The sequence below is a fragment of the Nipponia nippon genome, unplaced genomic scaffold, assembly GCF_047370975.1.
Source record: "Nipponia nippon isolate SJK-2023a ecotype South Korea unplaced genomic scaffold, ASM4737097v1 scaffold_3, whole genome shotgun sequence".
Classification (NCBI taxonomy): domain Eukaryota; kingdom Metazoa; phylum Chordata; class Aves; order Pelecaniformes; family Threskiornithidae; genus Nipponia; species Nipponia nippon.
The window spans coordinates 117,078,772-117,092,047 of record NW_028262347.1 but is presented as its reverse complement, the minus strand read 5'-3'; the positions used below and the strand labels follow the sequence as shown (position 1 = coordinate 117,092,047).

The 13,276-nt window shown below is 37.2% G+C and overlaps 1 protein-coding gene across 3 annotated transcripts in view; it reads left to right on the top strand.

The window, feature by feature from the left end:
• Positions 1–1,563: 1,563 nt before the first annotated feature.
• NRAP (nebulin related anchoring protein) overlaps positions 1,564–13,276 on the top strand; it is a 53,802-nt gene continuing 42,089 nt past the window's right edge. The window contains exons 1-9 of one of the 3 annotated variants that reach the window (XM_087764160.1): positions 1,564–2,215; positions 2,482–2,576; positions 3,267–3,354; positions 6,494–6,598; positions 7,147–7,251; positions 7,916–8,023; positions 8,891–8,995; positions 9,613–9,720; positions 11,278–11,382. In XM_087764160.1, the coding sequence (XP_087620286.1) occupies positions 2,144–2,215; positions 2,482–2,576; positions 3,267–3,354; positions 6,494–6,598; positions 7,147–7,251; positions 7,916–8,023; positions 8,891–8,995; positions 9,613–9,720; positions 11,278–11,382 (891 nt within the window). In that variant the 5' untranslated portion in view covers positions 1,564–2,143. The remainder of the gene's footprint in view (positions 2,216–2,481; positions 2,577–3,266; positions 3,355–6,493; positions 6,599–7,146; positions 7,252–7,915; positions 8,024–8,890; positions 8,996–9,612; positions 9,721–11,277; positions 11,383–13,276) is intronic. The other 2 variants (XM_087764161.1, XM_009476052.2) reach the window with 2 other exon arrangements.

Below are 13,276 nucleotides of genomic sequence, written 5' to 3'. Positions count from 1 at the left end.
TGCTCTCTGGGTGCACAGTGCATATGAGCTGTATACACTGATGCTCCAGGCTGGAGTCCTGTCCAGATGTCGCTGTTCAGGTGAGTCCTGGATGAATGATTTGTTCTGTAGTTGCCAAGTCTTTATGTTTTTGTGCGTTTCGGGGATGTCCTGCTTTCAGCACCTCTCAGAACTCATTTCAGGAGGGCCTTAAGCAATGTATTGTCTGTGCGGGGACAGGAGCAGGTCATGCATCTTTTTTCTCGCCAAAACGTGAGACAAGGGCTCTAGCATGGATTCAGATAGCATGAAAACAACTAGGACTATCTAGAAAATATACAATATGGTAACTCTTGCAGTAGATGAACACAAAGAGGCAGCAGCTGGTAGTGTGCCATGCGCTAAATAAGGAGGGGACAGCCTGGCCACTGTGACCCTAATATAGGTCACTTGCATAAACAGAATGGCAATCTGGGACAAGATGAAAAGCTGTGTGAGAAGGGAACTGGAAGGCTTCCAATTTATTTTGGTTCACAGGTATGAGCTTGGTAAATATTATTGTGATGTAACTTGATCAACATAAAATCGCTTCTGATCCCGAAAGGAATAACATGAGGTAACTCAGCAGTTGTTTTAATACAAGAAGTTATGTTCTGTGAACATTTTTTTTAAGATGAAAATACGTCTGTTTATATACTGGTATTAATTACTTACTTTGAAAGGCCTCAAGTGTTTTCAGGATTTTGTGCCATAGCCATTGCTCTTCAGATTAGAGGCTCTATTTTCAGCACACCAGTTGCTGACAGTACGTTGTGCCAGTACATTGTCAGCATTCAGTAAAAGTAGTAATAAGTTAAGCAGAACTGCCTATCTCCATAGAGAGATGAATAGGAGGCTCTGTAAGCATACTCAGAAGGTTTAGCCAGAAATTATTTCGATTGAATTGTTTGTAATTTACAGAAAAGTGCTTAGTAATATCTCAGGACTGCTGCAGGCACAGGAGGTGGTGCAGATGCATGGACGACTAAGTAGATTTTTACTTGGATTGAGATAACTCTTAGCTGTGTCCCAGGGTTATGGAGCCCTGCAGCTGGAGGTATTATGATTAGGTGAGATGTAAATCTTGAATCGTGACCATTTATAGCTGGTAGAATTTAATAGCTTTTGTTCAGAGCAGACTTCACAACCCTAATAACTTGCTGGAATCCTAATATCAGGCATAATAATTCCTTATCATTATTTGGCTGAGGAACTTTTATATTCTGATCTATGCCAGGCTACTCTTTGTGAACACTGTTAAATAGCTGCTTTGTTCATACTATTCAAAAGTAAATGATTCCTTTCTGAAGTTTTTTTTGTTGGATTTTGAAGTTGGATTTGTACCCATCATGTTTAGAACTCTCTGAGATAAGAGGCTCTGCCCATTTCACTGTGCATCCTCCTACACCTGGAGATAGAGCGATAGGTTGATGAAACAGAAAGACATGAGAAATGAGTGTGCTCTGCTCTGCTGCCCATAACATCCAAGGTGAAACTGAGATGGCACAAGGAAAAAAGTAATGGCTTGGCTGGGACGATGGCGGTGTATCTCTTCTAGATCTAACAAAGGGGCAGGAAGCTCCAAACCCATCTCTGGCCTGTCTCTCTGGTGGTACCTCCTTCTAATACGAGGCTGTTCCTAAACACAGAGTAGTCCTCCATGAGGTCACTTGCTGCATATCAGGGTGAGGAGAGACTATGATAAATTGCTGCTGCTGCTGTATATACTTTTCATCCTGGGCTTATGACAACTGGCTTTACAGCAAAACTGAAATACTAAATGATCAGACTCTAATGTTCACATGGACATGATTCGTTTCTGTGAGTTCATTCTTCTATTTAGAGAAAGATATTGCTACCCTCCCTTACGCACTGACACAGTTGCCAAAATAACCACTCTTACTAACCAGCAGCTTTAAAAGCCAGCCTGCAGCTGACTTTGAAACAGAAGGTCAGCAAACGGAGCAGCAGACTTCAATTCAGAGCTTTAATGGGAGCCATTGACCACTGCAAAAGGCCTTGACTGGAGTGTCTAGAGTGTGCTTTGCGCAGGCCAAAAAGTCACTTTCATACTCTTTGAACCTTTTGTATAAACCTATATATTTTTCACTCTGTGGATTTCAAGATGAATGTGCAGCCGTGTGCTAGATGTGGCTATGGGGTTTACCCTGCTGAGAAGATTAACTGTATAGATCAGGTCAGTTTTCTTTCTTTCTTATTTTGGACTATAATAAATGTATAGATTGGCACTTTTAACACAGTGCAAATCTCTCGGTTCCAAAAATTCTTTACTCATAACTGGGTTCAGAACTGGAATGAGGTAATAATAGGCATATATTTGAAGAAGAATTCTTCAAATTCATGAAATGAATGTTAAGGATCAATACTGAGATTTAAAACTCAAGAGAGTAATAATGAAATAACAATCATGTCTGTTTGATTTCTGTTTTGTGATATTTCCAGACATGGCATAAAGCTTGTTTTCACTGCGAAGTATGCAAGATGATGTTAACAGTAAACAACTTTGTTAGCCATGAGAAAAAGCCTTACTGTCAAGCGTAAGTGTGTTTCCTTTTCTTTTTTTAAGGCAAAGGTTTAAAATGCCAAGTCATTTTAATGTAATAGAAGATCACCGTTTGGACTCAGCCTGGTCCTATGTGTGATGTGAAATTATGTATTGTTAGTGCCTTCGTGCATATGTTTGGGTTTACATGAATCACGAACAATGGGAAACTCTTGTTACTGTAGATAAAGCTTCCTCATTTGTCCAGAGTGTTAAAAGATATGAAATTAAGTTGCATTTCAGTATTGTGTGAAGAAAATAAACCCAACCATAAAATTCAGTGCTTTCCAAATCAGCGGTTAAGAGTTAACAAGGTTGAGCTAATCATCAGGAAAATGTATAAAATGCAGATTTTGGAGTTGGTTTGTTCTAGGAAGTTTTTATTTTATAATGATCAATTCCTGTCAAATTTGTCAGCAGAAAAAGGAGAGATGACAGTTGTTTTTTATTCTATTATTCTCTTTTGTTATTAGAAACACAGCATTGATATGACGATCATTAAAATTAATTTTGCTCTAGGCACCTACTCCATACAATAATGTAATCCGAGATCTGTGTATGAGTGGGGGAAAAGTTATGTATGGAGGTGTGGAGGCTGGTATTGTGTTTTTGAGTGCTCAGAAAGAACCTTTCTGGTGGGCTGTCTAGCACATTCCTAATATCCTTTTACACTTTCCTTTTTTAGACATAATCCAAAAAACAATGCGTTCACAAGCGTATTTGAGACACCAATAAATATAAATGCAAAAAAACTGTCGGAAGTGGTAAGTGAGGTAAGAAGCTTGAGGGCCAAATGTATTTAGCTTTGTTTTACATTTTTATATCATATTTGTGTCTTGTTTTAGAAATGTATTCTTCATGTGATGTAAGTACGTATTCTTTGCTTACCCTCCTGTGTTCTTTTAGAGCAGTAAGATCTCAGCCCAGGTTTGAATCATAATTTTTAAAATGCATTCACTCATAAGGAAGAAAGGTTAGATCTGAATTTGCTTCTACTTTCAGAAAGAAAAATGGATAGCAGTATCTCACCTGCCATATCTGATAATCTACATGGAAGCATTGTTTGCATAAACTGTGGGAGATACTGCCCAGAGCTATGTAAACTTAGTAACTAAATCAGGGGGGTTTACACAGCCATTTGAAACAAGAATGACCTACTTGCTTTATGATCTCTTCTGAAACTGATACTAAAGGGCACGAAACAAAAAATAAATTCTATCTCAGTAGAACGTAGGCAAAAGTTCTCATAAATACTTTGTCAAGTATTTCTGACAAACCTAAGATGATATTTCCCTCTTGTGAGAAAACACAAAGTCCAGGGAGCTTTGCATGGTTTTGCTGAAAATATTTTGCTAAAATGTTAAGGATGGAGTAGCTTTCCATGCGCTTTTAACTGCATCCATCCTCTAAACGGCTGCTGTGCCCCGGCAACCCTCTAGGGGTGCTCGAAGTCTTCTTTCTTTTCAAATGCCATTCTTTTCTGCCTTGCATTGTTTTCCCCCAGATGTATTTGTTTCAAACTTGCATTTCTAAGAATTTCATGAAATGAGAAACACAGAAACAGCCAATAATTGATAGCTATCTCACTTCCTTGTGTAATACTATTTTCTTGAATGTCATGTCTTTTGATACTCTAAAATAGTACTATTGATTGCATGGCTATATTTAGTAAGCAAACCTATGTGTTTCAATGTGATTAGCCATCATTAAAAAAATAAGGAAGTTGTATTTCTTAGATTGTAGTGTACTACATTCATTCCGATGTTCTGTATTAACTGTACAAAGTTGATATACATGTAATAGGCTTTATCAGACATTGTATCTTTTCTTTATCATTCCTGTACAGTATTCTTGCGCATCAGAATTTGCAATATCAGAGGCAGTAACTATTTCAGCAGTGACTATTACACTTACTTTAAACTGTGTATGACAGATCTGGTCAGGAATGAGTTTGGGATTACAGCAGGTTCTATTTCTGTTTTTAGGCAGTGATATGAGACTCTGATACTTCCAGTGCATGTGAATATACACGCCAGACAAATTATAGCTCAAAGATCACTTTCCCTTGTTTTTCACACCTAAAGAACCTTCTGTCCTTTTCAATCACATAATGAGCTTCTGCTCCAGAGAGAAAATTGCTTAGGGTACTAAAGCAGCTGATTCTGCACTACTTACCTAAAGGGAGTACTTCTGCAGAAATTTTGAGTGTAGGAAAACTTTTTCATTGGTAAATGCATAAAATAATGCTAACTTGAGAAAAGGTTTCAATTGCTACTGTAGTTTGGGTTTTTTAGGTAAGATTATTTCTTATGCAATAAACGTCATGTTTCTTTAATCTTAACATAATGTTCTCACATCAGTCCTATGTTGAGACGCCAACTTGAATGCAGAGATAAAAATTCAGCTCCCTCCCTCTACACAGAATTTCTGTGTGAGCAGACAAATCATTCATCTCTCTGTACCGCTGTACTTAATTTATAAAATGGGGATAATGGTACACATGCTCAGTGATTTTTCTGTCCAGCCAGTTTAGATTTTGCACTCTTCAGGACAGGAACTTATTTTTTGCATCTGTAGAGTGAGATTTATAACAGAACTGTGATTTCACTTGTATTTTTTGTGCTGTCATGATGAAATTAACAGTAGGAAAATGATGACCTGGAACTAAATGTAGTAGTCATTTACATTTACACAGTCATGATACTTCATGGCCGCTGTGCAGGGAAATAGGAGAGTAAAATATGACCCGCCAGGTAATAGTTCTTTCATCTAATGCTGCATTGACGTGTTCTGCTTGAAAATTCTTGGGGATTTCAATCCTCATAGATCACTTCCCCAAAAAGTATTATCTAAAGACCAAATTATTCTTTCACAACTTCATGCCAGATTTTAGGTCTAGTATGCTGCTCCTTTACAGATATGCAGCTCCAATAATAGCAAAAAAAATCTTAGGTAGAATCTGGGTGTGGATTAGAGAGTAGAGTTCTGACCTTAGAGCTAAACCCTATCTTCTCTTCCATGGAGACTCTTTTTCCAAGAGTGGGTGGCATGGAGGAAGTACTTATGTAGTCTTTGCATGACATAGAGCTACAGGCTATGTGGCCTTTTTGTACATAGGCAGGTTGTCAGTGGTGTTGGTCTAAAGAGGGAGAAGGAGGAAAAGATGGAGAGTTTTACAGGTTCTCAGAAGGTGGTTACTGTTTTCTTGTGGGATGTGGAGATTTGGTGGATCAGGTGTGCCTGTCATAGTCCCTTGGTTTCTGCATTCATATCATATATAAAGGTGTTTTCAGGACAAAATTATTAGTTGGCACTGAAAACTAGGCTGGTCTGTAGCAATTGGAGATCTAACACACAGACACAGGTAAACATTATGACTAGAGTAAATCATCTTAAACCAAGTCATGTTGATGCTGCCACCCAGAGAATTAGTTCTGTGCAGTCATATTGTTCCTCTGCTTCTTTTGTGTTGGTATTGATGATTTTTGCAGTGAGGCAGATGAAGGAACTGACATAGCTGAAAGCTAACACAGCAAAAGCCTACATACTAATTTCCTGATACGCTTTCCCCCACAGCAGCCTGTCTGATGGTGTCAGTGTGTGAGGGACAAGAAGAAGGGTCGCCTAGTAGGGCCAGAGGTGTTTTTGGAATTAGCCTTCCTTTAGACTTGTTTAAGGTGCAGCCAAAACTAGCAGGCATTGAAGTGGGTTTGTCATGGTGAGAATTGCACTGGTTTTGTTGTTTTGTCTTGCATTCATCTCCTTTTGTTGCTGCAGTTCATGCAGACTCCATATTACTGTGGACTAAGAGACTGTGTTCTCCTTGTTTGTCTCCCTTCTTGTTCTTCCCCTAATAGGGGGATGTGTTAGTCTGTACTAACAAACTACTAACACTAAGTCAATTTTTTTTAGATAAAATATCGAGAAGAGGGTGAACAATTCAAATCAGTCTTTCAATGGGATGTAAGGTCCAGAGAAATTGAAGCTGCCTATAAAGCCCAACAACTGGCCACCCAGGTAAGAAATATCCCTCATGTCTCCAAGCCACTAGCCTGCAGAAGACCAAGGACTGGCCTTGGCAGTCCTAATTGATAGGGTTTTACACACAACATTCCAATGCTAAAAAAGGCATTGCTTCTCATTTGGCTAAACTTTTCAAGGCAGCATAGCTTGATTGTAGCTTAGGGTGAAAAAATGAGAAGATGAGGAAGGAAAAGTCTATCTATGCAGTTAGCTGTTTGGACTGCTGCATGTGCAGCCGTACTCAACGTGTCTTCTTTCTGCTGACATTGAAGCTTCACAACAAGTGGTCTGATTCCTAGGGGGAATTATTTGAGTCTCACTCCAGGATCCTAGATCCTGACACCTTGATGTCAATTCTTGTTATACAAGCTCTGCCCTGGTATTCTGAAGGTATGTGGAGTGTAGGCCTTGTGCTGTACTTGTGCAGAGAGTGAATTTCACTTCCACAGCATTGTGCGTGTTTCCTTTTTTTCTGTCATATTAGCTGTTTGTGTATTAAAACATGGGTGAAGATTGGTAGTTATTTAATTTCTGTTTTGTAGAATGCTTACTATGCTGCCTATGAAGAGGGAAAATCATGGTACTCGGGAACTATCCCAGATCCTGAGATGGTCAGGATAACACAGGCACAGAGGACTATGAGTGATGTAAGTGGGCTGATGTTTGGAATAGCTTTATTTTCATGGGCTATCATATTCTGAAGACTTACCAGTGCATCAAAGCCAACCTTTGGTAAGATGTTACCAAACAAGGGGAGACTGACATGTTTACTTCTGTCAATAATAATATTTAACCATGTAAGTGATTAAAGTCACATAACAATGCTATTGCCCATTCTGGAAATCATACATTTATATATTTATGTAATTGAGAAACACTTCAACTACTGACCAATGATATCTGAGGTAACCTTGATTATATCGTGATCTAGCAGGCAGAGGTGTTTCCCTCAGTAGAGTAGAACTCATGATGGAAAACGTGTCTTATTTTCCATAGAGTAGACCTTTCATTGACTGTATTTCCATGACTGATGGAAATTACTTCTGAATTATGACTGATTGTCTGTGCCCATACAATGGGTCAGTGACTCAGTCAACATAGCCAATTAACAGTGGATAATTGATATGAATGGGGAATGTTTTCTGTTGTATGTAGGAAATATTTCTACCTAACAAACTTATAAGTTCTTTAATTTGTTTACTTTTAAATAAAGCGATATATACCTTTAGGAAGCAGACATTAAAGGAGGAATCACATTAAACTACAGTGGGCTCTTCTGTAAAAACAAAACCCAAAATGTTTGTTTTCTAGTTTCAATATACAGAAGAATATGAGCCGCGGAGAGGCAAAGGCAGCTTTCCCGCTATGATCACTCCAGGTTATCAGGTTGCTAAGAGAGCCGCCCAACTAAGCAGTAATGTAAGTGGCAGTTTTTTTAATTGTATGTTAGACTTCTGAATTTGGAGAATCTTGGGTTTAGGCCATTCACTTTAGACAGTAGGTTCTGTGATGAATATTTGTTGTGGTGTTAATTCTACAAAGTGAGAAAACTTTAACACGATGCAGGAAATAGAGTTAACAAACTATTTGGCGTGGGAAGACAATCATATAGGATAAATGACAATATAGATATTTCCAGAAAGATGTAGCAACTTTTGCTGTAATTTATCACAACCTGAAAGAGATTGTGAATCACTCTAAAATGTTTATTTAATTCATTACCTTTATTTTCACTTTATGGCTTTATTCATCTATTTATTTATACCTGACATTTTTTGCTTTCTTTATTATTTGAAGTTAAATACCATAATATTGAATAAAAATACTGTAATATTGAATTTATTTCATACACAAGCTACTTTAAATATATGCACAGAAAATTGCTTATTTAAAAATAAGACTTAAACTGAAAAAGATCAAGTAAAAATAAATCCTGTAGAAATGATTTTAAAGTATTGCATTGTTTTCTGCAAACACTGTCTGCATTGTCATTGCAGTATGATCTTAGTGTTTTGGGCCATTAATGACTAGTCTCATAATATTTTAGTCAAATGTATGGCTCACATAAATCTAGTATAATTTGAAAATTTGATTATCTAGGTCTATTTCTGCCTGCTTCTGGCATTCACTTTAAGGAAATTGGGCCTTAAATATACTGATAACTTGACTGTACAGTGGGGAGTGTCATGAGTGGTGTTGCTCATTTTCTCTTGAAGCCTTCTGATAGAAAATGCATATTTGCTGCTTATTGTTTTTAATATGTATTTTATATGTTTTCTCCCTCAGGTAGAGTATAAGCGGGGACATGAAGAGAGAGTTTCGAAGTTCACCTCTGTGGTAGACACTCCAGATATACTTCATGCAAAGGTTGGAGGACAGCTTTCAAGTGATGTAAGTGAAACAAAAAAGGTTGACTTGTTTTTGACTCTGCAAGTGACTCTTAGGACATTTATAAATCACTTAAAAATATGAATGTAAAGAAAAGTAAAAAATTAGTATTTGAAAGGCAGACTCTTGAAATATGTATTACCTTAAAATATTCTTGATATGTTTTACCATTAAATACTTAATTCTTCCAGTTATAAAGACCATATTCAGTTCTAGGCCATTTTAGGGACTAGCTGGCTGTCAGAACTGAAGGCAGGGAACTAGTCTGTTCTATACCCAGCAACTGGCTGCCATGCAAAGTAAAGAAGGAAGCTGCCTGACTCTAATATTAATAGGGCAGGCGTTGTGCAGACAACTTTAGTATTTTCTTTAAACAACTGTGATCCATCCTATAGCCTGAATGAGACACAGAGGCCCTGAAGAAAATATGCGATCACGTGGTTGAAGACTACATTGTAAAGCATACACACAAAGGAGGTAGATTCAAACTTCATGGTTCATCTTCCTTTTGGCAGATGACAGTCATCGAACGCCTGTCTTTGCAACTTTAAGAATTGATTATATGTGTAATTAAGATACATTTGATCTAATTGCTCCTGAATTGTCTTGGATTTTTGTAGTTGAAATACACAGAAGACTTTGAAGAACGGAAAGGGAAAGGCAGCTTCCCTGCTATGATCACTCCAGCTTATCAAATAGCCAAGAGAGCGAATGAATTAGCCAGCGATGTAAGTGTCCAAAGCAAATTCTCTTTTTGGGAAGAAAAGAATTAATTCTCACATAAATTTTGGATTAAAATGTTTACTGGCAGAAATTCCATGAGCATTGTGGAGTTGTGCTAGCAGTGCACTTCATACACAGATTTTCAAGTGGTTGTCTTTTGCAGGACAAAGTTGAGTTTTATGCACAAAGAGAAAATTAGGTGTTTTATTTGTGAATCAACACTGTGGATCTTTGTGGGCAAAAGCATCCTCTTTACCCAGCCTCCTGTTGCATACAACTGAGAAGGAAGACAATAACGAGTCAGCTGGAGGTCTCTGATTTCATTCTGCCCAACCCAGTATGAGTTAGAAGGGCTGAAGTGCAGCTCTAATTTACAGAGCCACAATATTTCTGGGCGACCTTGTATCAGGGGAGGGCTGTGTTTGCAGCGCTCTGCTTTGCCATGACTTCCCATGCTCCCAGTGGGTCCTTACAGTTCATTCTCCTATTCCTTCTTTTGTGCTGTTACAGGATGAGGCTTTTATGAAAGTAGCTTCCTGAATAGCAATTATATCTATAAAGTATGTACAGACACATACACACACACACAAACACATGCATACATTTGACATAGATACAGATTTATAAAATATAGCTTTTTATTCTGCTCATTTTACTCTCCTTACTGTTGGGATTTTTTTTTAAACTCCTTGGTGTACTGATCTTTATTGGCTTTCTTTTCCTCTCCAAACCACAAAACCACAACACCCCTGTATTCTTTAAAAAGCATTGTAACAGGACACCAGTATTGCTTCAAAATGTACAGTTAATTGTGTTTTGTCATTGGAGACTGAAAGGAAAGCTCTTTTTGTTGGAGAAGATAACATATAGTGCTAACTCAGTGGAAGTGAATTTAAAACATTATTAAGAGTCATTGAGGAAAATAAGAAAAGATCTGTAATTTTGAAGGCAAAAACAACTGACTCTAAAACATTTAAATGTTTTTGTTTGCCTTTGATCTGCGGAAAACCCTTCATTTGTGTCAGCAAACACACATAGTGATTAAAGGGCAGCATCAGGTTATAGGCATTATTTTGACTTCAGCAAAGGTAGGGTAAATCTTGGTCTAAACTTGAAGGTCGATTGCCTAAAATTCCCTTGATCCTTGGGGATATCAGCATCTTTCAGAAACAAGCCCATTTATTAATGGCGTTCAGATGACCCCAAAGTAAAAGGAGTGCTCTGTGGTAACCATGAATTTACATTACAATCAGTTCTATTTTTTTAACCTGCTGGAGCATCGGGCATTAGCCACTGACAAGCAGGGAGTACTGAACACGCTGAACTAATGGTCTGGGTTGGACTGGCAAGTCCCATGTTCCTAGTGCATTATTAAAAAGTACGACAGTTGTTTTTATATCTTCAAGTGGCATATTTGACGTCTGTAGATTCGTGGCAATGGGAATTTTGACAATCTTTTATTGTCAACATGTGTGTGTCATTGATTATTATTTATTATGTAGCATCTGTGTACCAGACTAAACTCATCCAGATGATTCTTTTCCTTTTCTCTTTCCTGGTAGGTAAAGTATCATCAAAGATATGAAAAAGAGATCAAGGGAAAAGCCAGCCATACAGCTGGAACAGATGTGGCTTTTGCAAGAGAAAATGTAGATCAATATGGCCAGGTATGCAATATCCGAGAGATACCCATGCTGATGTTGATCATTACTATGGCTGATTGATCAAGACTTTAGAAACTGCAGTGAGACCTATATTCACTTTGCTTTCCTGTATGAGAAAGCAAGGTCTCAAACGAAAAGATAGTGTGCAACAGCACCATGCTCTGAATATGTAATATATTTGGCCTTGGCACTTACAAGATGAGACTACAAGGTGCGTGCACTGTCACTGCATGATCCTTATGGTAGGGTCATTCCAAAAGGTAAGCCTTACCTTGGCAAATTTTATCTGTGTACATGTATGCACTGTACATTTCTATTGTTATGTTGTTACGTGTCACACTGAAATGTGTTTACTTGTGGAAACTTTCCCGTTCCATGAAAAAGAAAATGTAAATTCAGTTAGGAGAAAAAGTGAAAGGGCTGTGAAATGGCAGAAAATTAGTAGATAGTTAAGCAGCTTTTCCCTGCCAGTATTTTTAGAAATCTTAGAAGCTTTTCAGCTCTAAATATGTGCAAGTGGCACTGAAGATCATACACGATCTCTTAGATTCCAGCTCTTCTACGAAAGTGATATTGTCAACTTGACAAGTTGCAGTTCTGCATTTGTGGAACGAAATAGGCTTTAGTTCTGTTTTGGTCTGTGGCATTCGTTTTGCTTTTGTTTCATTTTTAAGGGAATGCAATTATTTTTGTGGTCTCCCAAAATGCATCCAAAGTTCCATTCCAATTAAGTTAGGGAAACAGTACAGCTAAATAGAACTGAATACAACTAATGGGAATTTGGAAGTAATTGAATAATGTTTTTGTATAAACAAAACTGTATGGTTAGTCTTAGGTTTTTCATCCTAGCTCCTCATGAGACCCGTATACTTTGGAGAAATGAAGGAACAGGGGATATATTATCCTAAGACATTTGGGAGTTTTACGTTTCTTCACTTCTTCTGTCCAAACCTACATCTTATAATGTGTGAAAAGCAAACCATCCTTGAAGAATATGATGTTAGAATATGTAGCAATAAAGCCTTCAATTAGTTTCTGTCTTTTGAACTACTACAAGTTTTAGTAAGAATAAACAAATAAAATGAATTTGAAAAAGCACCAACTGCATTTTCAAGCACTGGAATACTGCTATCTTTAGAATTAATTTAAGTTTTTTTTCTTTGAAAGTATCTTTGAAACTTCAGTCACAGACTTCAAATTTAATTTGAGTTTTAATCTTCATAGATTGGATTCTGATGTTTTTATTCAAATAAAATAGAAAGTATCAATAATAACTGAAATTAATGGATCTTTCTGAGTGAAGCGTGACTTAACATGGGTAAAGAGATTGGATTTCTAACTGTCAAGATCATGAGGGTACATCATACAGCTATAACATGAGACAATTTAAGGAATCTTACTGTAAAATTCCTGTGTGCTGAACACCTGTTTTGTTCATGTTTAAAAATCTTAGAAGTGGCTAAAATTAATTTTCTGGAACTTTGAAAATGCTGTTTTGTAATATGAGCAATATTAGAAATGATATAAAAATGTATTTGAGAAAGAAGAAAAAGAAAATAGCAAGTTAGTCTGAAGAATTCAGACTCATGAATGGCATTTTAAAAAACTAACTCACTCAGCTGATTAGTCAAGGATATTTATTTTCTGCCTGTTTATAGAATAATTTAGATGCAATAACTATAGCTACATTATATTGTTCACAAACTTATGATATGACCTATCTTATCATGTGACATTGATGGTGCACAAAATAACCTACAATGGGTTGTTTTGCATTGAGAAGTCACAAGAGAGATAGATACCCCAAATATTTATAGTCCTTTCTATCTGTGCTCTCCATTGCATTCTTGACATGCCACACATTCCTTTTTCACTTAAACTGACCCTTTACTACAAA